This window comes from Cimex lectularius, unplaced genomic scaffold (genome assembly GCF_000648675.2).
Source record: "Cimex lectularius strain Harlan isolate CLEC.00 unplaced genomic scaffold, Clec_2.1 scaffold238, whole genome shotgun sequence".
Classification (NCBI taxonomy): Eukaryota; Metazoa; Arthropoda; class Insecta; order Hemiptera; family Cimicidae; genus Cimex; species Cimex lectularius.
In genome coordinates, this window is record NW_019392823.1 from 483637 (window position 1) to 511434 (window position 27798).

At 33.8% G+C, this 27798-nt stretch overlaps 1 protein-coding gene across 1 annotated transcript in view; it reads left to right on the forward strand.

Moving 5' to 3' along the window:
* Positions 1-19: 19 nt before the first annotated feature.
* The window catches only part of LOC106665799 (collagen alpha-1(IV) chain-like), a 74135-nt gene continuing 46356 nt past the window's right edge, over positions 20-27798 (forward strand). The window contains exon 1 of the mRNA XM_014392522.2: positions 20-121. Within this exon, the coding sequence (XP_014248008.1) occupies positions 56-121 (66 nt within the window). The 5' untranslated portion in view covers positions 20-55. The remainder of the gene's footprint in view (positions 122-27798) is intronic.

Below are 27798 nucleotides of genomic sequence, written 5' to 3' on the forward strand. Positions count from 1 at the left end.
TATCGCCCAACCCTGTCTTCTGGGTCCTTTCCTCCACAGTCGATAAAGGGTAACTATGCTGCTTGGAGCGGCGGTGGTTCTCCTCCTCGCCGGCTACGTCGTCCAAGAGACATCGGCCCGCGTAAGTACAACCCATACTTGTCCGGTTATTCAAATCACTCGGGGCAACTGGTTTCCCAAGGGTGGTTACTTAGTTGCATCCCACGGGGCCAAAAGATTTTGCGAAAAGGTGATTGACAAATATCAAAAAGTGGTGGGGGTTAATTCTAGTTCAACCCTTATCAATTTGTTTATCGAGGAGTGGGAGCCACAAGGGATGCTTCGCCATGGCAACTGGTCGACATACATTAGAAAACACTAAAAGGGATGAGGGTTACTATGGAAAATGGTTGACTGGAATACGTTAGCAAATACACATGTTTGTAAAAATTTGGATCAAAACAATTTCCTCACTAGATAACTAGATGTTTCAAATGGCTTAAAAAAACTTAATGAAAATAGCTAAGGGTAATAAAATATATAAATTATTATAGAGGCTGTTTTTATCAGGACATATACTACTTTTTTAGAGAAAGACCAAGTATGGATTCGATTTGTTTTATTAAGTACACCCCCTGTCCTCAAGGGGTAGTTCGTGGCCTACATATGTAAACTCTTTTCTTTTTTTATTATTGCACTTTAATTTTTTATAATAAGGAATTATCTCTTGTTTTGCAATATATTTGAAAAAAAATATCAATGCTAAATTGCGTTTTGAAAATTTATTATTATTCTAAATGTTTTCAGTTTTTACTTAATATTGAAATGTGAGAATTCAATGTTTTTGATTGATTGATGATTATAATATATATTTATAATCAGTCTTATCAATCTTTACTTTTCTTCGCTGTATTGATATGAACGATTTCTATTGTGTAGCATATAAGCTTTACCCTTCTTCTTTTGACTTAAATGACTTAGAGATCATACAGAATTTGGGATAGATGAGAGTTTAAAAAATGTACTTCATACTTTTCCATCGTAATGAAATCGTCAAATGCATTTTGAAAATAAAACTTAACCTGCATCAGATTAAGTTGCTTGAAGTTTTGTCAAGCGGAAACGAACATCATCTCTGATTGAAGAAATTATTAATTGTTAAAATTCTTATAATTCGCTTGTCGTTACATGTTCTTGTTATTTATGCAAAATATTTCGCTATTTATTTTTGTTAAGGACTGTCACTGGGCAGGAATCTCGTACCACCTCCATATAGGTACTGATTACATGTATATACCCATTAGCACAACAAAGAGCAATTTATTTGTTAAAAGTAAAAAAAAAATTTAATTAAGTTAATTGTCGATTTGGGTTGAACTTAGATCCAAAGTTTAGTCATTGGCAATTAAATAACAGCTGAGTTACAAAATTGTTACAAATAGAAAATGGCAGCAAAAAGGGCATTCTTGCCCTTCACCGCTGCCCTACCGTACCTTTTGGCACCAAACCGACACTTCAGTAAACAAACATGAATCTTGTTCACAAACAAATTGTTTTCCTATAGGAAGAGATTTAATGTTCGACATTGAAAAATTTACTATTTAATATTAATGATTATTTGGAGATTGTGAGACGTAGGTGCTAGAAAACATTTTATTGACCGTGCCAACGTTTCGATCTTCATTGAGATCATCTTCAGGGCTCAAAGTATTTGTTTTCTGCGTAATTGTGCCATTCTTGTGTTGAGTGTGCCCCCCACGACAAACAAGAATAACACAATTACGCAGAAAAGAACACTTTGAACCCTGAAGATGATCTCAATGAAGATAGAAACGTTGGCACGATAGAGAAAATGTTTTCCTAAAACCTACGTCACCGCATCTCACGATCTCCGAATAATCATTGACTAACGCTCAATATCCATCACACACTTTAATATTAATCTTCCTACTGTTAAATTTGATGCTCTCGATAAATTTGAAAGTACACCAGTAAAAAAAAAGGATATCTTAACTGTAAGAAGAAAAGAAAAAATAACTACATTCATTGCTAAGATTAACATTTCTGGTTCTACTGCTCCTACTAGAATAACAAGATGCTATGAAAATATTAATTCCTGATGCTAGGATTTTTAAATATAGTTTGCTGTTTACCAAAGGAGACGATAATTCAATCCCTTTTCGTACTACGTTCTCTAAGAGTTTGATCAAACCTCCTTTATTTTAGTTTTAATGTTTGACATATAAAAAGAAAGCGACATTATGTAATAAGAAGTAGCCCGACGGGGCGAGGTCTGGAGTAGTTCGATGATAAGAAAGTATGATTCCGGTTTGTCAATCCTTCTGTAAGATTAGCTGCTCATATGTAGATTTATGTCCTAGTCATCCGGAACCAACTTCTTTGAAAATCCGCCAAAAAAGTGTTCTTTTAGGCAAAACATTCCTTGTTTTGCAATATAGAGAGCTCGTTGGCCGGACGCAATGTTTCGGTATGCTGAATCTTTAAGTATTTCAGAAGGATAATTCGTGAAGGTGCTTCTGAACCTTTTTAATATGTGTCGTGTTTAGTGACCGTTAGTCAATGATTATTCGGAGATCGTGAGATGCAGTGTGGTGTGACGTAGGTTTTAGAAAAACATTTTCTTTATCGTGCCACCATTTCGATCTTTATTGAGATCATCTTCAGGGTCTGGGATTTATAAACATTGTTTAAGTTTAACAAATACATGTAGGATGTGGAAAAAATGAATTTATACAATACTAAAAAATTTTAGGTTAAAAAAATAAAAAAAATTATACAATGCTAATGCTTTTTTATTTATTTATTTTTTATTTATTTGTTTTTTTAATCTAAAATTTTTTAGTATTGTATAAATTTGTTTTTCCCACATCCTACATGTATTTGTATAATTTAAACAATGTTTATAAATCCCAGGCCCTGAAGATGATCACAATAAAGATCGAAACGTTGGTACGATAAAGAAAATGTTTTTCTAAAACCTACGTCACACCAGACCGCATCTCACGATCTCCGAATAATTTTTGAATTTGGTTCCAATTTCTTTTACGATAGTGCAGGAAACGTTTGAGCGTTTGGAAATCGCTGGGTTTTCCTCGCGTGGCCGAAGTCAATGGTTCTCAAAACAATTCTAAGACCGTGGATGGAAGTTCAACATCGATTGTCACGACTTCTTCATGGAGTTTTAATAACCAGCTCTTTGCTTGGGTTAACACTTTTAACACGTTGCATCGTCTTACTTTTCTTGCTTAAATAAACGTTTTCCCGAATTTAGTGGGCGCAGCTCGATTTTCAAATTATTGAAATCTAATTAGCATTTTTGTTGAGTTTATTGTCATTGTTTATTGTTTGACGTTTACGACCTGCTAGAAACAGTAAAATATCAATTACCAAGATTGTTCATTCCTTCTACAAATTCATTCCAAACAGATTTTCTGAGGTGGAAAACAGAATGAATCAGTGATAAGTTAAAGCACATTTTTCGTGTTTCTTTAAGAATGTGTGACTGAATCAGTCAAATGTGTACAGGAATAGTGGTAAACCTTAATTGGTGTTAAACGTGAAATTTATTTAAAGCAATGTTAAAACTCAGTTGTAGAAACATATTTGATGCAACGCGATCATGAAGTTTATTAATCAGCTAATTTCCACCCTCATGGCTAAGTCCTTAACATCAAGTAGTCACAGATGGGGACAAAACTTTCATATTTTCTATTTAAAATTGGCATAATTTTATTATAATATCTATTGGTTACAGTTACAAATTGAAAATAGGCCAGATTTACCCATTTTAAGCTTAATAAGTGTACTTAGAAATAATCTGCTTTATAATGAAATTGTCAAGTCGTAAGACAAAGCGGCAAAACTTGAACTGTGCCGAATTGCAACCCTGTGTTAGACAAACAACCCTCGCAGCTTTCCGTATGAATGAACTTCCGAGATCTTCTGGGGCAATTTGTTTTGACGACAGTTACCTACGACCTGGGCCTGCAGGTGTGGAAGAAATTCAAACGTAAAACTGTCAATGGTCATTCACCAGTATGAAGGAGATAGCTGACCTGCGCACCCTCAACAAAAAAAGGAACTTAACAAAACTTTAACCGTGCCGCATACAAGGAGCTTTTAGCTCCTCATTCTCCTCAGAAGGAAATTCGAAACCAGTTTACCGTTTGGTTAGCAGTGATGTTAACTATATTTTAAGCAGGCTACAATGATAAAAGTGTAAAGTTATGTTTCAAATAACAAAAGGAATATAAAAACCTGTTTCCCAACTCCATGAGTTGTAAATAAATTAAAAACAAAATTACAAGATATAATGTAGTTCTTCGGAGATCTTGAGATGCGGTCTGGTATTAGAAAAGCGTTTTCTTTATCGTGCCCACGTTTCGATCTTTATTGAGATCATCATCAGGGCTCCAAGTGTTTGTTTTCTGCGTAATTGTGCCATTCTTGTGTGTGGCTGTGAACTTGTGGTGTTGAAAGTGTGGCTTGTGCCATGGGCCAGCGGAAAACAAACACTTTGACCCCTGATGATGATCTCAATAAAGATCGAAACGTTGGCACGATAAAGAAAGTGTTTTTCTAAAATCTACGTCACATCAGACCGCATCTCACGATCTCCGAATAATCATCGACTAACGGTCACTAATCACCACAAATATAATGTAATATTGTGGTTGTAATTTAAAATAAATTATTTAAATACAAAAAAAATTAATTTTAAAAAACTGTAAAGCGTCAGGGTAAAATTTTTATTGGCAAAAATTGAACCTTGAAGTGATCTTCACTTGTCTTCCATAAAAGTTTAATTTTAAGTTCCTGATTAATGGATCTTTGATCGAAGCCTGACGAAGGAACTGAGTATTTTTCTTTCCAATCGGCCTTATCTCTGATATATTTTTAACATAAAATCTGAATTTATGGAGAGAATTTTTATGTTAAAGCTAATATTTTATCTGCACCTTTCCATCTGTAATTCACCTTCCACTAGCCCGGAAACCCTTGAATATTGCTGAATTTTGAAAACTTAAAAATACACGTATGCAATTTTTAATTCGTTAATGGATTTCTAATGACGCAGAATCGCAGAACGGCATTATACTTATACTAGTATTTCCTTTTTCTTCTTTTTGGTATCGATAAAAATGTCTTCGCAGCGACGTCTAGATCGGGTTTAGTTACGCTAACAAAGCAGAATGAATAAGGAATCTGAAACGCAGTACGCCGACAAATCGGATTGGATATTAGTTAATTTATTATTTATAAAATAGATCCTTGAAATCGCAGATCAACGATTGTCTAACTTGCAGGAATTATAAAAAAAATCTAGGATCAGACTTTGTAGTTCGTTAATCTACCTTAAGAGAAAATCTCACATGAAATAGATTTTTTGAGATTTTGAAAGATCCATCATATTTTCTGCGTTGGCCATAATAATCATTTATCTTTATGTTATTTTATATCAAATATTTTTATAAGAAGACAGCAGATGGGTTAAGCTTTAGTCAAGTGGTGTCAAATGCAAATCATGGCAGGCAAAAAGACAAAGGACCAGTTGTAGTTCCATACTATTTAAATTGTTGACTTTTCTATAAATCCCAATATCATCATTACCACCTATGTGGATGTCACTGCCATCTTGTATTCTAACCCGAAATATTGGCAAACTCCGACATCCAAAACTACCGTGAGCTTATCCCAAGGCTGTACGAAAAAGAAAATTGCACTCCCCTGTACATCACAACTAGGACCTTCCTAGGATAAACAGGCCAAAATGATCGGAAACGACCAAACTATAGGTCCATCATCCCACAGACCTTACGAAGAAATGTCACAGTTTGCCCTGGAACCTTTTCTGAAATGCGAATTAATCTTAAAAAAAAACAACCATTGTTTCCACTCAATTTTTTCGAGTCCGGCTTTGTCAATTAGATTCACTATTTAGGTGTAGATAGGTAGGTTCGAATCCCGCTCGTGACACTGACTTTTTTATCTCAACTAGAAACCTTAATTAATTGAATTATTTGTCAATTAGGTTCATTTCAAAATAAAAACCAAGAACACTGATCTCATTATTTTCTGCGATAGCCACATTTTTATTTTACAAATATTTACAGCGTCGGAAAAAATCAAACATCAAAGTATAATCTTTAATTTTTAACTACTAAAAAACAGTAATTATGGGATTAACCCTTCTGTCTGCTCGACTCGTAACTCTATTCTGGTCTTGAACTATCAACTCTCTGCTCGTCATCGTGCGCGTTGCTCAATTACCCATATGGTCACCCAGTAAATCACAAAAACCATTAAATTCACAACTTCCTCATTACGCGTAGAATATAAATAATCGCTTAGAAATAGAGAGGCGTTTGGTTTCCTTTCTTGCAATCGACCCATTTAAAAAGTACCCTGGAGGAACGCGGCAAAACGGACTTTTTTTTATTGGAACTACTCTGTGAATGAATCTTGAATGGGATTTTCGCAAAATACTTTAAAATTTGTACCTAAGGTCAAAAGAAAACATACAGTTTAAATAGTTTTTCTTTCTTTAAATACCTTATTTAACACTTTTTACACGTTAATTCACACATCGTTAAAGTTATTGAAATAGTATTTTATATATCGTGTTGTTCCATTATCACGGAAATAATTGAAATTTTTTAAACGTGTTGCGCAATCGTCAAATTTGTGGGTTGAAAAAAATGATAAGGTTTTTTTTAAAGACCTTGTCTATAACAAATTAATCACACGAGGACAAAATTCGTTCTGTTAATCAATGGGCATTATATCTTTGATCTACTTTCATCCAAATATCACGATAGTATTTGGTGTAAATTAGGAAATATCATCCCGAAAAACTGGACCTCTTTATCGCACTGTACGCAGCAAATATTATCAGTTTTAAAAGTCAATGAACTACCTAATTATGTAACTGGCGGTTAGTTTAGATTGTAAGAATTTCGCCCAAAGGGACCCGGACTGCACATAAAATACCCAATAAAATTTAAATTTTAGGCCACAACACTTATAAAATAAATTTCAGCTGGAAAGTAGATACACTTTGGTGATTTTGCTCGGACTTTTGAATTGCTAATACAATATAGAGATATTAAAAGGCCTTTTTAATATCTCCACCCAATAGGGTTCTGTGATTAATTTTGAGCTTTTTTTACTCCATGCTTTTGCCTTAGTGGCTAGTAAGAATTATACTTTCTAGAAATGAATTTTCTAGAAACATCCTTCTTTAATTGTTTATTTCTCAAGCACAGTACAGGGCGACTTTTCTATTTTAACGGCAAATAAACCTTAGCAATTTATTAGAGTTTAAGAAAATTTTTAAAATATGTAATATTGACGTAAGATGTCAGATATCAGGGTTATAAAACGGGCGTGGCAAGACACTGACTCCTTCCACTTTTTCCGTTTTTGACAGCGTCCAAAAAACAGTTTGCACAAACATTTTTAAAACTTCATAGCAAAGCTTTATATATTTACTCAATCACTACTTAAAGTAAATTTTATGATTGAAACGATTAATTTTGAAAAATATGTTATCGAGCAATACGCTACTGCTTATTTGCGTATGAACTTTGACCCAAGGTAATGCTCTATTTATTAACTTTTTATTCTTCTTATTTGAAGTTATTTATTAGGCAGCTCACGTACTTCAGGTGCAACGAGTTGTAGGAACTTCTCGGTCTACTACATTCTTCACTGCGCAGCCCTTCTTCTTCTTTCGGCAGCCTTCTCTATTCACGAATAAGCCCTACGATACAATTAATGAAATGATTCTTAACTTTGGATTATTATTTCAACTATGGCTCCAATTCATTACAATTAGTTTCGATTGGGTTTGTCTTAATCAATCAAATACGCCCGCCGGGACTGTTAATAAAGGAAAGTTTTTTTTATTATGGGCTTCATTGTGTGGGCAATGGATTGAAAAAGTCAGAGACAAGTAAGCAGCAAAGAAGAACGGAAGCGAAGAAAGCCTTAAAAAAAAACTCGAACGAAGAAGCTTTAGAATTTAAACCAGTATAATATAAGAAACATTTTTGTGTGTCTTCTGAAGATATTTAGTTGTTAAGAATGTAATGAAGCTTTTTAAATATAGAACTGATTAATTATTCATTTATGCTCTGTACTTTTCCAAAAAACATTGATTTAATTCATTTATTGTTCTATAGTATTTTGGTATAATTTAAAGAAAAAATAGTTTCAAAAAGAGATGTTAGGACGACTTGTTGATGTACATATTCGAAATCTGGTTTTACCACCGGGGAAATAAAAAATGCCAATTTTTTTCTGTTAAAAATTACATCAAGAAGCTTCGGGTCAAAATTCCTCAGGGATAAGATAAATTTGACGAATCTCTTGATATCCCCCTCCCCAGATTTCATTCTTTCCTTTTCTTCATTGATCAAAAACAGGACATATAAAAAATGGATCACATCGTTGGCAAAAAGCATATTATCCATCCGTACCGTCTTCTCAAGCTGTTGTCAAAACAAAAATGACGAAAAATGCTGTATATCTCGAGCTTAATCCTTTGTATTTTTGTCTTTTCTATTAGGTCAGCAGTCTGTATTGACAGTTTTAGAATTTACACCAGTATAATATAAGAAACATTTTTGTATGTATTCTAAATCTATTTGGTTATCAAGAATGTAATGAAGCTTTTTAAATATAGTATTGATTAATTATTTATTTATACTCTGTACGTTTTCAAAAAAAAAATATTGATCTAATTCATTTAAATTCTATACTTGTTCGGTACAATTTAAAAAAAAAGTCTCAAAACGAGATGTTAGGACGAATTATTGATGTATATATTCGAATAAAATCTGTTTTCAACACCCGGCAAAAAAGATGTCAAATTTTCCTGTGAAAAATTACATAAAGAAGCTAGGGGTCAAAATTCCTCAGGGATAAGATAAATTTGGCGGATCTCTTGATAACCCCCCACCCAATTTCATTCTTTCCTTTTCTTCATTGATCTAAAACAGGAAATATAAAAAATGGATCACATCGTTGGTAAAAAGCATATTATCCATCCGTACCGTCTTCTCAAGCAGGTGTAAAAACAAAAATGACGAAAAATGCTGTATATCTCGAACATAGACCTTTGTATTTTCTGTCTTTACTATCAGGTCAGTAGTCTGTACTGACTTGTAGGGTAACATTTCTTCTATCATGACAACGCCAGGTTTTAAGGGCAAAATATAAGTAACTTCGAACCTGTAAACATTATTTGTCTTCATCATTACAAAACCTTTTTTCGAATAGGTTTTAAAATTTTACGGATTGGTTGAAAATTTTTTATTCGATAAAGATCGAGAAGCCGCTTGAAAGACGTTGAAACTAATGGACAGTACATTATGAGTTAAGTTAGACGGTAAAGTTTTGTTTCAATAAATGACTATGGTCATTAATAATGTCGTCACCTCCTCGAATTATTAAATTTATATTAAATTCTTATTTTCATAACCTCACGATCCACCACTGGAGCAGGTTGAAAGCCGAAACACATCTGGCAGACCATGCCAGCAAGGATAGGCGTACCAAGATGATCGGAACCGATTTTGTTTTTGAAAATCTCCCAAATTCTCAATTGATCAGCAAGGTTTTTTTATCTGATCAACAACTGTCACTAAAGCAAGCTGCAATACTGGCCAAAAATGTACCAAGTATCCTGGTTCTGTTGATGTTTTTGTATCTAAGAAATTTTAAACGTTGTCCTTACATACAGTAGATATTAAATTTCTATCTTTATTTTATTTTATGAAAGAAACATTACTAATGGTATTTTAAGTTAAAAGAGGTACTATGGGTTTATTGCGATATGAAAGAGTTTATTGAGCGACTCCTACATTTGTCAGGCGAGAAATCCCCTTGTATCTAAATTTAACTTTAAGCCTTAGTAGATCAATGTTGTTTTCTTCCCTTTTGACAGATCTCTATCAGTCAATTGACTACATAGACATCTTTGATCATTTAAAAAAATTATTAATAATCTGTACGTAGTTAAAATTAAGTAGATATCTTTAACTTAGTATTAATAACATGAAGTTGGAGCATTAAAATGTAATTTTCATATTGGCACGTATTTTCAAAATGTGGCAGTAATCAAGCACAACATACCAATACTCAAATGTTTTGACTTGTTGAGTTCAAAGTATGTTTTAATTAAAGATTACCTCACATGGGCTGTAGAATGTTATTTCTTCACAAAGCAATGTAATGTCAAATCGGTTTTTTCCCTCATAGCCCGTAGGTTCGTTTAGTCCTAAGGAGGAAGTCGGATGTAAATATAGAACTTACATCTGTAACACCGAGACCCGTTGTAACAGTCGTATTGGGAGAGGCAGTCCAACAATAAACTCCAATTTCGCCTTTATTCCCCTGTTTTGATTGGGTAATTTACTGTTAACACAACGTTAAAAATAACTATCACAGAATATTCGGACACCAACAAAAAGAGATAGAACAGACTACATTTTTACCGAAAGTATTATCGTAAACTTAACCCCACCGATGAAGATGTCGAGAATCTGAATGCGTATGATAGGCAAAAACAAAGATACGCCGACCAATATAATAGGCAAACGATCGAACTTGAACTAGGACTCTTTGATTGCATTTGACATAATTTTATTTAAACCTGCTGCTGCCCGTTAAAAACGAAATATTTTATATAACATAAATGTTTGTTTTTTAATTAGTCAAATAAAATAAATATATAAATTGGCTATTAACGCTTAGTGCTGTTATATACAGCAAAATGTTGGGCGTTATGAAGTTTCTAGCAATCTGTCTATTGTCCTTCCTCACTCTCACTCTCTCTCCTCTCTCTCACTCTCTCTCTCTCTCTCCCCCTCTCTCTCTTTTTTTCTGTCTCTCTCTCTATCCCTCTCCACAAATACACCAACACCAAACGAAAGAAAGAGAGCACATGTGTGCGCGTATGTAAGTGTATGCATGTGCGTGTGTAATACTTATGTCAATAAACAATCTATTGACGAAGTCCTCACTCTCTCACCCCATCTCTCTTTTTTTTATATCACTACCTTTCTCTCCTTTCTCCCACTCTCACCCTATATGTCTATCTATTTATCTATTATCTCTCTCTCTCTCGCTTTGTCTCACTATTTCTCTTTCCTTTTATTTCCTCCCCTCTCACTGTCCTTTTCTCTCCTTCTTCACAAAGACGACACAAAAGGCAGAGAGAGCACATGCGCGCGCGCGTGAATGTGTATGCGTGTGCGCGTGTAATACGTATGTCTGTAAAAAATGTATTGACAAAGTCCTTATTATCACTCTCTCTCTCTCCCTCTCTCTTCCCCTCTTCCCCTATATAACTCCATTTCTCTCCTCTCTCTCACTCTCACCCTATGTGCCTATCTATTTATCCATCATCCCTCTATTTCATTTTATTTCACTTTCTCTCACTCTTTCTTTTTCCTTTCCTTTCTTCACAAAAACAATAAAACGAAAGAAAAGAGAAAGAGAGGGCTGGTGCTCTCGCGTTTGTGTATGCGTGTGCGTGCACGGTTCTCTCTCTTTCTCTCTCTCTCTCTCTCTCTCTCTCTCTCTCACTCTCTATCTATCTATATATATAATCTTTATATCTAGCTCTACCTCTACCTCTGGCCCTATCTCGTTCTCCTGGTAGAATGCTTTTATCTTTAGTTTTGGTTAACTGAAATATTTCTTCTCTCAGGGCAACATTAATAGTAAAAGCTAAGAAAGAAGAAAGAAAAATCTTTGATTTACTTTTTTGCATTCCAACGAAACAACATATACACATCGAAATATTTCTTTTGTCAAAGATATAAAACCCTCCCAACCACCATATTTTCAAACCCAGAAACTCTCATCCAGATTACTTCAAACCCTTCACCTCCCGAATAAAGAGACGATGGCCGTGAGATCTATCCAGCGAAAAAGATAATTGTAATGACAATAGTTTTTAAAATATAGTTTTTAAACAGACAAAAATTGTGCTATCATTGTAGTACTTCCAATGGGTAGTTTCTCAATTTTTTTAAATTGTATAAATATTCTCTTTCTCATTGTTACGTGTTACCGAAGGTTGAAGGTATTTGTAATGTATTGCAAATGACAAAAAAAAATCATCAGATGTCTTGTGCCTATCTCACTAATCCCCTCAAACGTTTGTTTTATTATTTTAGATCATAAATATTTACTCTTTTTTCTGAGTTCACCATTTGCCATGCATACTATCGCCAATTGTATTGATAGGATTAAATTTTAATTTATGAGGTTATGCTGAGAGTCGGCTGAATTCATTGCATGCATGCCGTTCTTGACACGGCTTCTTGATGGGACTTGACTCCTAGCCCTGGCACGCCCATCTCTTATACGTTTTAGTTTCTCTCCTGTTGTAAAAGGCAACAGAACATAAAATATAATTAGTAATTTTAAATTAAATTTGAGGAAAATTAATGTGACGATTAGACAATTTATCAAAGTTTTTGTCAAATTTCAAATGAAATTTAATGGAGTTTTTATTTTTTTTAATGATTAATTGTATTGTTAGGTTATTAATTAAATAATTTAGTTTCATAATGATATGTTTGTTTTGCTGATACATAATTTTTTTTTGTTTATTCTCGTGTTCAGATTCAACATTAATCCATAAGATTACAATACATTTTATTGAAAATAAAAATAAGAATGTTTATCATTAATAATTTCTCAATTTTATGTTTTATTCAGATTGCAATTAGTTTTAAGAAAAAGATAAGCCACTTTAGACTGATTTACCGATTTGGTAATAACCGTGGACGATAAATCTTCTGTAAAAATGCGTATGACCTTAGACATAGCCTGTTGAACTTTAACTGTTAAATAAATAATTTAAAAATTTATATCGGTCCTTATCTTTTTCATTTTAAAATTTATTTTTAAAAAATTGATGCCTAGAGAGGATTATTATCGGGAAGATCAAAATCCACTGCGTATAAATAAATGATAATGAATTTCTACAGAAATGTACTTCGCCTGTTTGACGAATTTCTTTATTTTAAAAAATTTGATGAAATTGAAAGGTAAAATTAGATTACTTTTAATTTAATTTAGGTAAAGGTGTTTTTTTAAAAATATGGAGTCTTCAAGCAGTGAGGTTGAATTAATAGGCCCCTTTTTATAAGCATGGTTTGAAATCAATTTTTTCTAATATAAATTTTTAATTGAGAAAAATTTTCGTTCGGAAGAAATGACTAAAAATTAGCTATTAATTGGATTTTTATTAAAGCTATTGATTGAAATCATAGGTGCGTTTTAAACGGAAGGTGCTTAGGTTAAAAGCCACTGTTCATGGCACTATCTTTATTTCAATTTACTATTTAATCGACTATGACACAATTCCTAATTTTTTGTCTATTTTCCAACAGCACAAAAACACTTTAAAGCTCCTTCTTCTAATTATAAGATAGATAGATACTTAGTCGAAGATTTGACATGATAAAAAAAAAGCCAAACGTGGATTTACATCCGTTCGACTAAGGTCGATACATCAGGTAAAAGGTGGACTGACAAATCCCTAAAGTTTATCTCGGAGGCGCTCTCTTTAACCCGGTGGGAGGAGTTCTTAAGGGCGTTTCATCAGCCCTCCGGCGGCCCCAGGAAACGGAGAAGGTAGGAGAAGAAAAAATAAAAGATGAAAGGTCTAAAGAGGTAGCGCCTTTAATATCATGTAACTAGGGCAGGTATTCGGAAGGTCTACGGTTCCTATTTTATACTTCCTTTCAATTATTTTGCCTTTACCTTGTTAAAGTATAAAAACATCAAAGAAACAAAGCACTGTCTTTATGAGTGAGTTATGTAAAACATTTAATAAATTATTTTTTTCTCCTTGAGCGACCATCGGAATAACGGTGTCCAGAAACAATGGGACAAAGTTAAAAGGCTGCGTGGACCTCCATCTCTGGAATTAAATAATTATACTTTTACTTCAAACGAAGGGCACGAACCCGTCTACCATCGCCCTTCATTTCAATCCAGTTGAACAAATAAAAATTCATTTCTTATAATTTTTAAACAAATCACACCCTCAAACTGATTGTTGCTATGCAAATGTTGCGGATGGTTTAGTAATCGTGTTGAAAAATTTTTCAATAACAACATCAGTTTATCAACGGAAATTACGTTATCAGAGGCTGAATTAATTTGGCCGGCGTTTCGTAAGATGTAACAAAAACTAACGTATTAACGTCTAATGCCTTGTAATCTAATCTGACAAACTTGAATTTAGGATCGATTGAACCCTATTGGCAATGGGACGATCTAATATTTGTTTACGCGTGGGATTGTAATCTTTATGAAATTATCTGAAGAACCCTGAAGACGGTTTTTATCCAATTGTTGCTCAAGAAGGTCAGGTTTATTGGAATTTCATTAGGAATTTATAAAAATAGATATGGAATTATTTATACTATTATCTTGGCCCCTTGTCAAATAAAATGGTGCTTTATGTATCACCCAATCACGCAGTCGTCTCAAATAGGCAAAGGGATAGGGATAAAAGAGGAGGCCACAAGACCTTCCGCGCCGCAACCTGAGAAAAACTATTGTGATCCTCTATTTTTTTAACTCAACTCATTTAAAAAAAAATTAAATAGATGATATCAAGTAAATAGAATTTTTCGCTTTGAATTAGCTAATTGAATATTGATAAAAATACCATCTGATGGCTCTTTACGCGTCTGGGAGGGATGAAACTATGTAGTTGGGATTATGGTGCATGTTATGATGGAGGCTTCTGGATCGACGTTTACGGTTTCCAAGACGATCGGGATTGTATGTCTAAATATAAAGTAGAGATCTTGGACATTGGTTCTAAGGATTTTGACTGGAGTGATTGAATTTTTTGGAAGTCGGACGCTTGGTTGAACCCAACAGTCTAATTCCAGTTCTTTCCTTTTAAATCGAGTGGGGGTTCCAACTATAATAATGATGAAAAAACCGCAGCAGAATGATCATCCTAACCCGACTTAGAATTGGCCATACGCGGTTGACACACTGGCACTTAATTTTGAGCCAAAGCCCGCGTATGTGTCCGGCATGCAGGGAAATGGTGCTCTGTGTGTCCCACATAATTGAAGGGTGTGATTCCTTGGCTCCATAAAGGGAGCAAGTAGGAATGTCGTCCAATATAAGAATTGTACCTCCGTACCGATTTTTGGAGAAAACAGGGATGCTCTATTACGATAGTGAATGTATTTATTAGCGTGAATGTGTAGTGTAAGAGGGTCGATGGTGAAATATTGAGTACCCATCGACACTCAATTAGGTTGGTTATATAATAGGAGTAAAAGGTGATGGAGGAATATCCATCCAGTACTCCACCACCCTAATTTAGTGAAAGGTTTGAATAGGAAAGAATGTATTAAGAATAAGTAAGAGTGTGAATATGTATCTAGGAAGTCATGCGTTAAGTGCTGATTTGACTTAGCTTTTGACAGCACCCGGAGCCCAACTTCGCTGTACGGACTGCCAACATCCCAGGTGGATGATTCTCGAAGCCCGCAGGCCTTTTTTGCAAATTCCAAAAGCCATTGGACTACGACAAGCGATAACCTCAACTCTGTACATGAGTATCTGACCATATATGTGCAGATTTGGGCTGATATAAATCCGAAATACAAAAAAATAGTGATGACAAATATCTTTGTACGTATAATATTAAACTGTATAGGGCAAATTTTATAGTTAACATATGTCAAAACTTGGTTTTTATGAGTTCTGTGCTTAATCCAAGAAATTTAATGTTTTTGAATGTATTTTAAGACCATTTAATCTAAAGTTTGATCCTTCTTGGCCAGTGTTTGATCAGTTATCACTTTTATTTTTTTTCCCTTTGTCGACCACACTGGACCGCATCGTCGCAAGAACGGCGGCCGTTTTTCCATCCTTCGGAAATAATACCTGTGTTAAACGGGCCGACACACACAAACACGTCTCATGAATAATTCAACGGCTGAAGGCGGTAGAAAAAGCGGCGTCGACAAAAATTCTTAAAACCCAATTCTTCTCCATCATCGTTATCAGATGAAGTGGCGATAAAGTGATGTGGGTCTATAAACGCCCGCAGCAGATTGTTTCATCAGTATGGTCCATAGAACTTTATTAAGGGCCAATTTAGGACATGTAAACAGTATTATTCTGGTTGGGTAATTGTGACCTTTCTTTTTCTATTTAATTGAGACGTCCCAAATGATTTGATTACTGGGATTGGATACTCCATGAACGTTCTTAAAACGCTTCCAGCCATCTCCTTCCCTCCTCGTGTACTAATAAGACAGCTTTCTGCTTTTTTAATCTAAAATGTTTTGTTAAATTGAAATATATGCTGTTTGTAGGGGTGGCAAACGGTCTTATAGAACAAGAAAACTATATCAGAAAAAATATAATGATTCTATTAATTAAAATACTTAAGTCGAAAACATTTTGTTTGCAATGCTTCTGTGCGATCGACTAGCCTTTACAGTATAATAGCTTCATGGATTAGGGTTATGGTCATTTTTTTGGCATTGAGCTTTCCAGAAAATTGAATTCAGAATGAACTTGTATTGGAAATCGGTGAAGTCGGTCTTATTATCTGTTTTCAGACCGCTTGCTGTAAAGATGGGTTCGAGCCGCATTGTTCGACATCGTAAAGTTTGCACGCACCGACCGTTTTATGGTCTTTCTATAACAAACCTCGGTTATGTGGCCTCGGTCTCTCCTGGTACGTTTTTTTGCTCTGAACTTAATCATAAAGTTTTCAAATAATGTCAGACAAACGGGTCGCTAAAACAAAAATTTGGTTTTTGGAAAAAAGAAACAAAAGAGGATAAACTTGAAAACTTATTTATATTTAAGAACGTTAGCTGTACATAGATTAGCCTTTGAAATAACACGGATATCCTTTAATTTTCCAATGAAATCATATAATAATATATTGAAAAGATTTAGCTAACAAAACCTCTAGGCCACTACCAAGCCGAGATCTATGCAATAGAATCACAAGAAATATTTAAAAAAAGTGCACAGATATAGATATTCTCAAAAAGCCAAGAAGAACTGAAGCCTTTAAATTCCTCCACCTCCAATTCAAAGCTGGTCTAGGGGTCTAAAATACCTCCAGCTTCTGGGCAAACGAAATCAGTTAAGTCTGATGTGTCAGGGCCTCAGAAGGGGTTTGATGGCAACGAACATGAAACGAATAAACCAGCAAACACAAAAACAATCTTTACACAAAGATCATAACCACAAATTGGCACGCTCTAAAGCATGCTAAAAGTGAGACTGAACAAATGGATGGAAAAAAGTCCACAATGGATGGATTCACCAGTGCAATACGATCAAAGAAGTTCCTCAACATCTCACTTAAACAAATAAGTCTCTCTCTCTTTCTCTCTCACTCTCTCTCTCTCTCTCTCTCACTCACTCTCTCTCTCTCTCTCTCTCTCTCTCTCTCTCTCTCTCTCTCTCTCTCTCTCTGGAGGTAGGCATGAATTAAATAAAATAATAGGCCATATCTATTGGTCATTGCTCATTCAATTACCACCTTAAAAATTGTAATATTTGTATTTGATTTAAAAAACTTACACAGGAACTGCAACTGTGTCATGGAACAGTATACCATCGAAACAGGTCCTCTGTAAATGTAAACATTCGAACATTAGCCTAGAAACGGTAGATCTCTAGAATGATAGTACACTAAGGCCTAGCGAAATTGGTAAAGAATAACCTCGGAAAGTGCTAAACTACCTCACAAGCAGGGCACTTTTCGAATTTTCGTATTAAAAGAACGTCAATTCCTCTCTTGATCTTTGGCCATCAGTGACCCCGAAAAAAATTAAACAATTTTATTGAAAATAATTTTAAACAAACGGAGGACTAAAACGAAAAATAGGTTTTAGTAGAAACAAAGAAATCCATCAGGATGATCGGTAAAAGGTTCGTTTGAGAGCTGTAAATAAATCAGATTTTATAAGCACACAAAACCAATAACTTCCAAATGAAAATATTAGAAAGATATAATTAATGAATGAATAAATGAAAAAAGTACATATTATATACTTAACGAAGTATAACGCAAATTAAAACAAAAAAAAAGTTCTCACGCAGTATTGATTATTAAACTGTCTGTTGGAGGTGGCTGAGATTCGCTTGAAATATTGATATAATAAGAAACTGATATTCCATATGCAATAGAAAAAGTGTCGAAAAGAAATTTTAAGACGATAATAGTTGTAATTTTTATATTTTTTTATCAGGGTAAAATAATTTTGCTTGAGCGTAAAACTTTTTAAGCAATATTATTTTATCGCATAAAAACCAAGGCAAAATGAGAGATTGTTTTATCTACGCAAACAAGGCAAAGCTGGTTTTGTAACGCATTTTTTTAATTTTTATGAACTGGAAAGTACAGCTGACTCTAAAAGAAAGTGTCATGTTTAATTTCCGTTAAAAAAAATATATAGTACTTTATGGTACAATATTTTATTACTTATATATATAAATATTTATATAAGTATATAGTAGTTATTTTGATTATTGGTGCGTTTTTTGCTTTCATGCATCTTTCTCACTGACACTGTCTTATATTTTCTCCCGTTTTCTTTAGTTGCTAACCTCTCTTCCATATCTAATAAAAATTGATATTAGCATTAATTAAGGTTTTTGGTTGAGATAAAAAGTCAATGGCACGAGCGGGATTCGAACCCACGATCTTCGGCTAGATACGCCGCTGCTCTATCACTTGAGCTATCGTGACCTCGATCCACTCGGACACTAACTTCCCATCTCAACCCCACCTTTTGAATTTTCCCTCCTTTTTGCCATTTTTCAAATGTCGTGTAATCGGATTGGATTCTCGGCGACAAGTGAAATGCCCACGGACAGCTTTATGAAGTATACTTCATTTTAGTTAATTAAATTCACTAATTTCGTGGTCCGCATGAACAATTAATTGTAATATATTAATTGGCCAAGTGGACCACGAAATTAGTAAATTTAAGAAATTGATATTAGTTTGTTTTAAATACAGGGTTTCTTCTATCGTTCATAAAATGTACTTATTTTTAGTTTGTTTGCATGCTGCGTGGTGCTTTCTACGATCCTGAATGACTTTTAGCTTTACCTAAATTGTGTGTCATATTTGACTCTCGACATTTTTTGACAGTAAACGGGTGTTTTTTGTAGGATCGGTCTCCACAGTGTCTCGCAGAGGCCCGTTGAACCCTACACATGGCCGACCTGAACCTTGCTCCCCTTTATCGGCTTGTATCGTCACATTATAATTTTTGAAACTGCAGATCTAAATATTATTTTTCAATAAAAAATCTCAATATTCCTTCCTCGATGTCGTCAACGGTGTGTCGAAATTAATATTCAGTGGAAAATGTTTACAAGATGATTCAATATAGGATAAAATATTAATAGCCATAACATAGGAAGCTAGAGAGCGAAACGAATTATATAACTACTAGAAAAGTTGAAAAGGGTCAATTTTTTACATGTACGTTGTTGTGTTGTATTTACAACCATGTATATGTCAGATCGGCCTTTTTGAAGAAAAACGGGGTCATGACTTGTTTATATTTGTCCCCTATACTTTTTCACTATCGTAAATTTAAAATAAAAGAGTAAACAATAAACAAACGTCTCGTCTAAACAAGGATTTGGATAAAGGCCAATATTTTCAGTGATTTGAACGCCGGAAGAAAGTAATCGTGCACGATAAATCCGTGATAATCAAAGATTCACGTCTAAAGGCTGCGTTTCCCACGTAAAAATCCTTCTTTTATCGAGTGCCAGATGTGGCACATGGCACTGACCAGCATGGGGAGCGGGGTGTCGGAAGTGGAACACCATCCCTTCTGGGAAAAAGGCTCGGTAAATCTCAAGGGTCGGCCGATTCATAAGCGGGACGAGGTTTTTTCGTCTGTCTCTAGACAACCCGCACTGCTCGGACGTCGTGAGTGACGAATTGCATAACTTTCGGCATATCAAGGCGAATGAAAAACACAAGAATACAGTTGAAAACGTTTGCGAACTTGGCCGAAAAAGCCCTAAACACTTGATAATAAATTAGACATCAGCCATCAAAAATTTTCCACTATCCCTGGAACTGTAAAACCATGAACAACCATCAAAATATCCAAACAATAAAAAACAAACTATGCGAAGTAAACAAAAAATATATTTTAAATGAATGTTCATTAAGATATTTGTATGGATTTTGTTCATAATAAAAATTTAATTATACAAACATATCCAGTTTCATGACTTTTACACTGCCAAACATCAGCCCTTCAAAGGTTTCAATTTTCTTTTAGTTAACTAAATGAAAAAAACAGAGCATTTTTTAAGAAACCTCCCGAAGAACCGTTTTATAATATTTACGAAGTACGCCTTTGTTCGCAAGAAAAGTTTAGATGAAGAGATAAGTCTGTACGAGGCTTTAAACCAACAAAACTTCAACCCTTCAGAGGTCTTAACGATTATTAAAATTTAATTAATTTAAACTCATGTAAACAAAAGAATTATAAAATGGTGCCTAACAAGAAATATACATACTGTACGAAGTGTGCCTGTTCGCAAATGTATCAAAATATTATTCTAAGTCTAAAAATCCTTATTTTGAAATAACTAAATTTTCTGGTTTAACAAAACACGTAAACAGATTTCGATTAAGAAAAATAGATTTTATGTAATAGGAGAATTGTTCACTTGAAATTATTTTATATTTGATTGTAAATTATAAGTTTAAAGGAAAATTTTCGTACACAGCAGGTTCAGAACATGAAGAACTTCGATGGTTAAAAGATAAAAATAAAATGCGAAAATATTTATGAAATTTTTACAAGATATGATTTTTTTACGATCTTTAAACATGTGAAATACATTGTTTTGTAAGTAAAATGACAAAGAACAATAAATCATGACTTTTTGTCTCTACAGCTTCATTTCATTCATGAAACACCGTTCAACGTTATTTTTAGTTTAAAGAAAAAAGGTTATGATAATTTTGAAAATACTTTAAAATTACAGTTTTATGTACAGTCTGAAGATTTTTTTCTAATAATTTCGTTAACTATGAAGATTGATGTACAAGGTCCACTAAACATCTAGAATTTGTTTTCACATAGGCAATATAAAAGTATTTTATTAATTTATATTTTTTATCGTTGTTTAATTGTAAATACGATGTTTTATTTTCAACGGAGTTCATACTTCATCAATCTGATTCAGGAAATTTGAAAATAAATATTTTTTTACTTTTGGATTTCTTTGTCCTTACTTTGAATTTCAAATTTTATGTTAGGAGGGAATATATTTGTTTAAAGAATGGACTGATTGGAATGAATTTTTTGCCAGGAAATTCCACGGAAAAAATTTGTATTACAAAAGTACCACAACTTAGATAAGTTGTTAGATATTTTTCAGTTGAACAGTTATTTATGTCTGTTTTGTGTAAAAATCTTTTTGTTTCATTAAATGTTTTTAATCGATTTTTCTTTCTATTTCACATAGATATCTGATGAATGTTATCAATAATTTAGGTTAAACATTTTTTAATTAACATCCTTCGGATTGTGATTATCAATTTTGACAGAATCATAGCGACATTCACGTCTTAGGACCTGTTATATAACCCCCTTCAAAACAAGAAGCCAACTGCCTGGTGTGATATGATTAATGGGTCTGCCGATTTTTTTAAAAATAATTTTAATCTTCTATTACGCCTTTGAATTATCTGCGCGATATGGATTTTTGTATGTCGGTTAATTTAGTGTGAATTGAGCAATTGTACCCTGTAAATCGTTAACAGAAAAAAAACCAAAAAAAACCCCAGTTAATTAAACAAAAAATACCACTACAAAAAATAATACTAATTTAAAAAAATAATAACAATAAATATTTTTAGTTTTTCATTTTAGTTTTTAAACTTACTTAGAATTGTCGTAAAATATATGCAGTACTTTTATGCTTTAGTATTTAAAACGCCAGTAAATTAATTTAAACGTTTTAATTAGCTTGTTAATCCCAGGATAGTCTCGTTAAGTACCCAATCAGTTATGATAAATGGGTCTATGCCGGGTAGACGTTTTTATGCCGTTGGGACTTAGTTTTTTGTTTGTATGAAAATCTACTTATTCACTGAAGTTCTCAGCTTACTCAGTCGCGCTTGAAGTATTAAACCGTATTATAATTTACCTTGCCATGATCAGTACTGGATATTTTCCTCTATCATAAATCTTTGTGACCTTAGTAGATATTATAGGGCCGCTTGCAAAACGGAACTTCTCACAGGGTTACAAATGGTAAACCAGACTAATAGTATTAACACGTGTGGCGGCGAACAACTTACGTATTTCCAAGTGCCTGCTTCGTCTGGACAGAAAAAAATGGTCATCTTTCAGAGAATCACATGTTGTATGCTTTTGTAGACTCATTAATTCTCGAAGAAAGGGAAAAGTCTTCTTAGCGAAATTTATCCGGGCTTGGGTATAAATTATGTCTGAAAAAAATAAATTGTTTAGTAATAGTTCTTTCTTAATAATGTACAGCTATTGGGTATACTACAAGGAAAAAATATTTTCGGGAAAACGTGGTAGGTTTCATTGGTGGGCTGGACGAAAGTAAGACCGATCGATTTACTAAAGATGTACAAAAATATTCAAATCAAGATAAATTTTGTTCTGAACAATTGGGTCACTTATTTGGACATCGCTCGCGGGTGAAGACGGACCCAATAAATGACCCAATGCAGGTTCAGCACGAATTCACCGAAACGCAGACCAACGCCCAGCATCAAGTATTAATTTTGTAGATGAACCCCATGAGGATTTTTCTCATATTTCCCTAATATCTGAACAGTACATAATGTTAAAAATTTTCGTTTTGACGGGGTTAAAATGGTTTTTTGGGTTTTAAAAGATAAAGCGTAATATAAGAATAATTCATTGAATTTATGTGAGAAAAAAACATTCAAAACTTTTATTTTTTACAACGAACGCTAAGAACTTTATTTAGATAATTGTAAAATGCCAAATGTTTTTCAACCTTAACCAATGCTTATTGATTCTCCAGACCATCGAACATTTTTCGAAAATTCACTTGTCTTGCATAAATATTTAATGACAAAAGGATTTTCAATATCATTGACAATTTATCTCACCAGGAAAAAAATTCTTTTAAGCAAAAATAAATTTTGTCTTTTAATTATTTTCACGACTGTTTTCACCAAAAGATATTTAAAAATTAGTGGATTCACTTCTCATATTTTTATTCTAATTTTATTTTTTTACGAGGGTTCGCAACAGCTGAGGTTATATCAACCCTCGGGGTGCCGGTGTTTTTGAAAAAAGCCCGTTTGTAAGTATGTCGGGTTCGAATGCAGGGCCGCTGGATTCGAACCCGGGACCTTTACCTTACAGTGGTAAGCGCCGTGTCAACGTCTAAACCGTTGCGGCTAATCCTCCTATTTTTTCTGTTTTGCTTTGTCTACTGTTTCAGTGAAAATTTAAAATATAATATTTTAACATAAATTTTTTTTAACGACTTTATTGTAAGAATTGTACGATATTCTTTGATCGAAATGTAAGTTTATTTTAAAATATATACTAGGTATATTACTTTATTTTTTACATATTGTGCTTGGTAGTCCCAAAATTGATTTTAATTCCAAATTAAGTAAAATAAAAAATGAGTTTTCGTACAAAGTATATAATTCACGGAAAAAAATTCTTAAATCGGGTTGGACAAAACTAGAAGGTGGTCATATATTATCGTGTGACGTATAAAAATGAAGCAAAGAGCAGTAAATCCATTTTCTTACCATACGAAAAGGAAGGGTAAAAGTCTCCTTGAATACATTAACATTAATAAATCTCAATCTTCATTTTTTTATCCAACCCCAATTCATATGGATTTGTATTATTTCGAAAAGAAAAAAAATGTAAAGAGACAATTATTTAACGTTGGAAAATCAGTGGTTATTGTTTTTTTAAAGAGTGCACAGATTGAGTAAGAGTGCAAATAAAAAAGTTACTAAATGCATTTAAAATATACATGACTAATAAAAAATAATATTATGAAATATTAATATAATGAAACGTAATTCTGTCTTAAATATTTAATGATCACGCTGGTTATAAATAAAACAGAATGGTCATAATTCGTTTTACTTCCAAGCTTTCTATAGCTACTTATATTATCAAAGCTGTAGAAACTGTAAATTAAAACATTAAATTTATCATGATTCTAACTTGGAAAATAATTTGTATCACCCTTTTTCTTTGATTTCTCTATATAGTGAATAAACAATTTTAACACAAGTAATTCTGCTTTAAAAGGAAATTATTGCTGGCAAGAAGAAAGAAGAAGGACCATATTCGAAATTTGGTCGTTACCGATCATTTTGGCCTGCCTATTCATGGCATACCATAGGCATACCAAAATGATCGGTAACGACCAAACCTCAAGTTTACCAAACCCCAGACAACACTCAGAAATCATCTTATTTACAAAATATTTTTCTTTAAAAATAGTGTAATGAATAATTCATTATGAGATGGTACTGCTGATTTTACTTTGAAATAACGACTTTTTTTAGTCTATTGGCGTCCAGTTTTGTCTATCAGGAAACCTACTTGACGTTTTTCTTCCTTAAAATGTCTCTTAGACTCGGGAAACTGATACCCCATTTGATCAATGCGTGGGAAATAAGCCACGAGGCAATTTGATAGGCCGACGTCGGGAAACATGATATCAAAGGCACTTTGTTGGAAAAAAGGGTAAAAAGTCAGTAGGCCGAAAAAGAGGACAACTAGACCAACAGTTTGAGCCTAAGCATGTTCCTAGAACTTAATGTTATATAGGGTTACGTTTGAAAGTATTCTTTCCCATGTTTAAAACCATTATTTCCTAATGAAACACAATCAAAATGAACACTTGCACATAGGTACTTTCTTAACATACATATTTATGTTACATATATATTTAGTAATACTGATATGATATTTTTCATTTCTAATCCAGCATCTTAATATCAAGGTTGTTTTAAGAATTAGAATTAGAACAACACAAAACGAAAACAATTAGAAGAATAAAAAACGTTTATTCTTGAGAATCAATTACGATCTGATTAAGGCAATTCAACAAGATCAATATAATGAAATTGTTGGGTCGGTTTGTAAGTCGATGAACTGTTGACAGTTGTTTGATCAAAATTGATTAATTGGGAGAGAGGGATAGATAGATAAATAAATAGATAGGTAGACAGACAGATAGATAGATAGATAGATAGATAGATAGAGAGAGAGGTAGATAGATAGATAGATAGATAGATAGAGAGAGAGAGAGAGAGAGAGAGAGAGAGAGAGAAAGATAATAAATAGGTAGGTAGTAATGGAGAGAGAGGAAAGACAGTGAAGAGAAAAAGCGATGATGGTTAGATAAATAGATAGGCGAAATAGAGAGAGCGAGAGAGAGTGGGAGACGATAGAGAGCGAGAGAGAGAGAGAGAGAGAGAGAGAGAAAGAGAGAGAGAGAGAGAGAGAGAAAGAGAGAGAGAGAGAGAGAAAGAGAGAGGAAAGACAATGAAGAGAAAAAGCAATGATGGTTAGATGAATAGATAGACGAGACAGAGATAGAGAAACAAATATGGATAGATAGACAGATAGATTATATAGACAGAGAGGAGAGAGAGAGAGAGAGAGAGAGAGAGAGAGAGAGAGAGAGAGAGAAAGAGAGAATGAGAATGGAGGACTGAAAGTAGAAATAAAAAGAAGAAACAACTCTTTGTGAAGAATGGGATATAGAGAGAGGGAGTGAATTGAAAGTCGAGACAGAAATGAGAGAGTGGGAGACGATAGAGAGCGAGAGAGAGAGAGAGAGAGAGAGAGAGAGAGAGAGAGAGAGAGAGAGAGGAAAGACAATGAAGAGAAAAAGCAATGATGGTTAGATGAATAGATAGACGAGACAGAGATAGAGAGACAAATATGGATAGATAGACAGATAGATTATATAGACAGAGAGGAGAGAGAGAGAGAAAAAGAGAGAATGAGAATGGAGGACTGAAAGTAGAAATATAAAGAACAAACAACTTTTTGTGAAGAATGAAATATAGAGAGAGGGCGTGAATGGAGAGTTGAGAGAGATAGATAGATAAGAGAGTGGGAGGAGAGAGAGAGAGAAAGAAGGGAGAGAGAGAGAAAGAGCGAGAGAGAGAGAGAGGGAAAGAGAGAGAGAGAGAGAGCGCGAGAGATGAAAGAAGGAATCCCTAGTTATAGACATAAACACCAATTTAAATTAATTAATCTTTATGTAAGGCATTGGTTGAGATAAAAAAGCTAGTGTCACGAGCGGGATTCGAACCCACGACCTTCGGCTAATAACGCCGCTGCTCTACCACTTGAGCCATCTGACTTCGATCCGCTCGGACACTTAACTTCCCAACTCAACCCCACCTTTCGAAATTTCTCTCCTTTTTGCCATTTTTCAAATGTCGTTTTTTATTTCAACCAATGCGTTATATAAAGTATAATTAATTGAAAAACGCACTTCCGTCAATCGGACCAGGAACTCTAATGAACCAATTTTAGAATTTAATATATAGTGGATGTCATATATATTTTATTTGTTATATTTATTTATACATTTATAATCGGATATATGTATATCTGTTTTTTATAGTAGTTATATCTTAAAAATGGTTATTATAATGGTGTTTATATTTATTTTATTAACAGTTGAAATTTCTTGTTTATAAATTTTTTTATTGTAAAACTACCTTTAAACCAACTTTTCTAATTTGAAACGTTTCCTTTGAAGTTTTTTCAGAGATTATAAAACTGAATCTTGTATAGAATAAATCAAAAAAGAAAAATATCGCAAATATATAAATAATTGACGTTGTCTGTGAATCGCCAGTAGATATTGTACTATATATATTATAGTGATGTGATTTATATAGATTCTACAAGTTAGTTCCTTGTTGGACGGAAAGGAATGATGATAAAAAAATAATATCCAGTGTGAACTACGTCCGGAACTGTAGAAATGGACCACGCCCACGCGCAGGCGTCCAGTTTTCGCACCCTCGCTTCCTATTTCTCATCTGGCTCACTAATTTACGCCAAATATCTGTTCCTCCAGCGGAAACCCCTCTCACCACGTGCTAAAGTTTCTCGGTTTTGCGGCCGGAACAGTATTATCGTTTCATTCATATCACCGACAGGAAGACGCCCGCGCTTCCTCACAAACTTCCTCCCCTTTATGGATTTAAATCATATGTCCTCGTTTTGTTTCCTACTCGACGAGAAAAAGCCTGAATGGAATTCATTGTCTCAACTGTAAATTATCAATTGCACACTTGCTTTAGAAGGTACGGGAAGTGCCGATGCCGTCATTGAGCTGATGTCATCAGGCCTCCCGAACAAATCGATTAAATCGCAAATAAAATGTTTATTATTCGTCCAATTAACTCTTTGAGTTAATAAAACAGCGCTGATAAAATACGCCGGTAACTTCTTCGTTCCGTTTTAAAGTGTGTTTTTAAGAACTGACTTGAATGATTACATTCCTCGTCGAGTTGAGTGATGCTCGATAAGGCCTACATGGAATGACTGATGCTAGCAACTAGTTAAATCGGTCTCCGTATGACTCCAGATCATAATGAATAACACTTGCACGTATAGACATGAAAGGAAAACAAATCCTCAACTTTACTTTATAAGGCTTGGCAATAGAGCAAACTGGATTGCTTCGAGGCTGCGACATAGA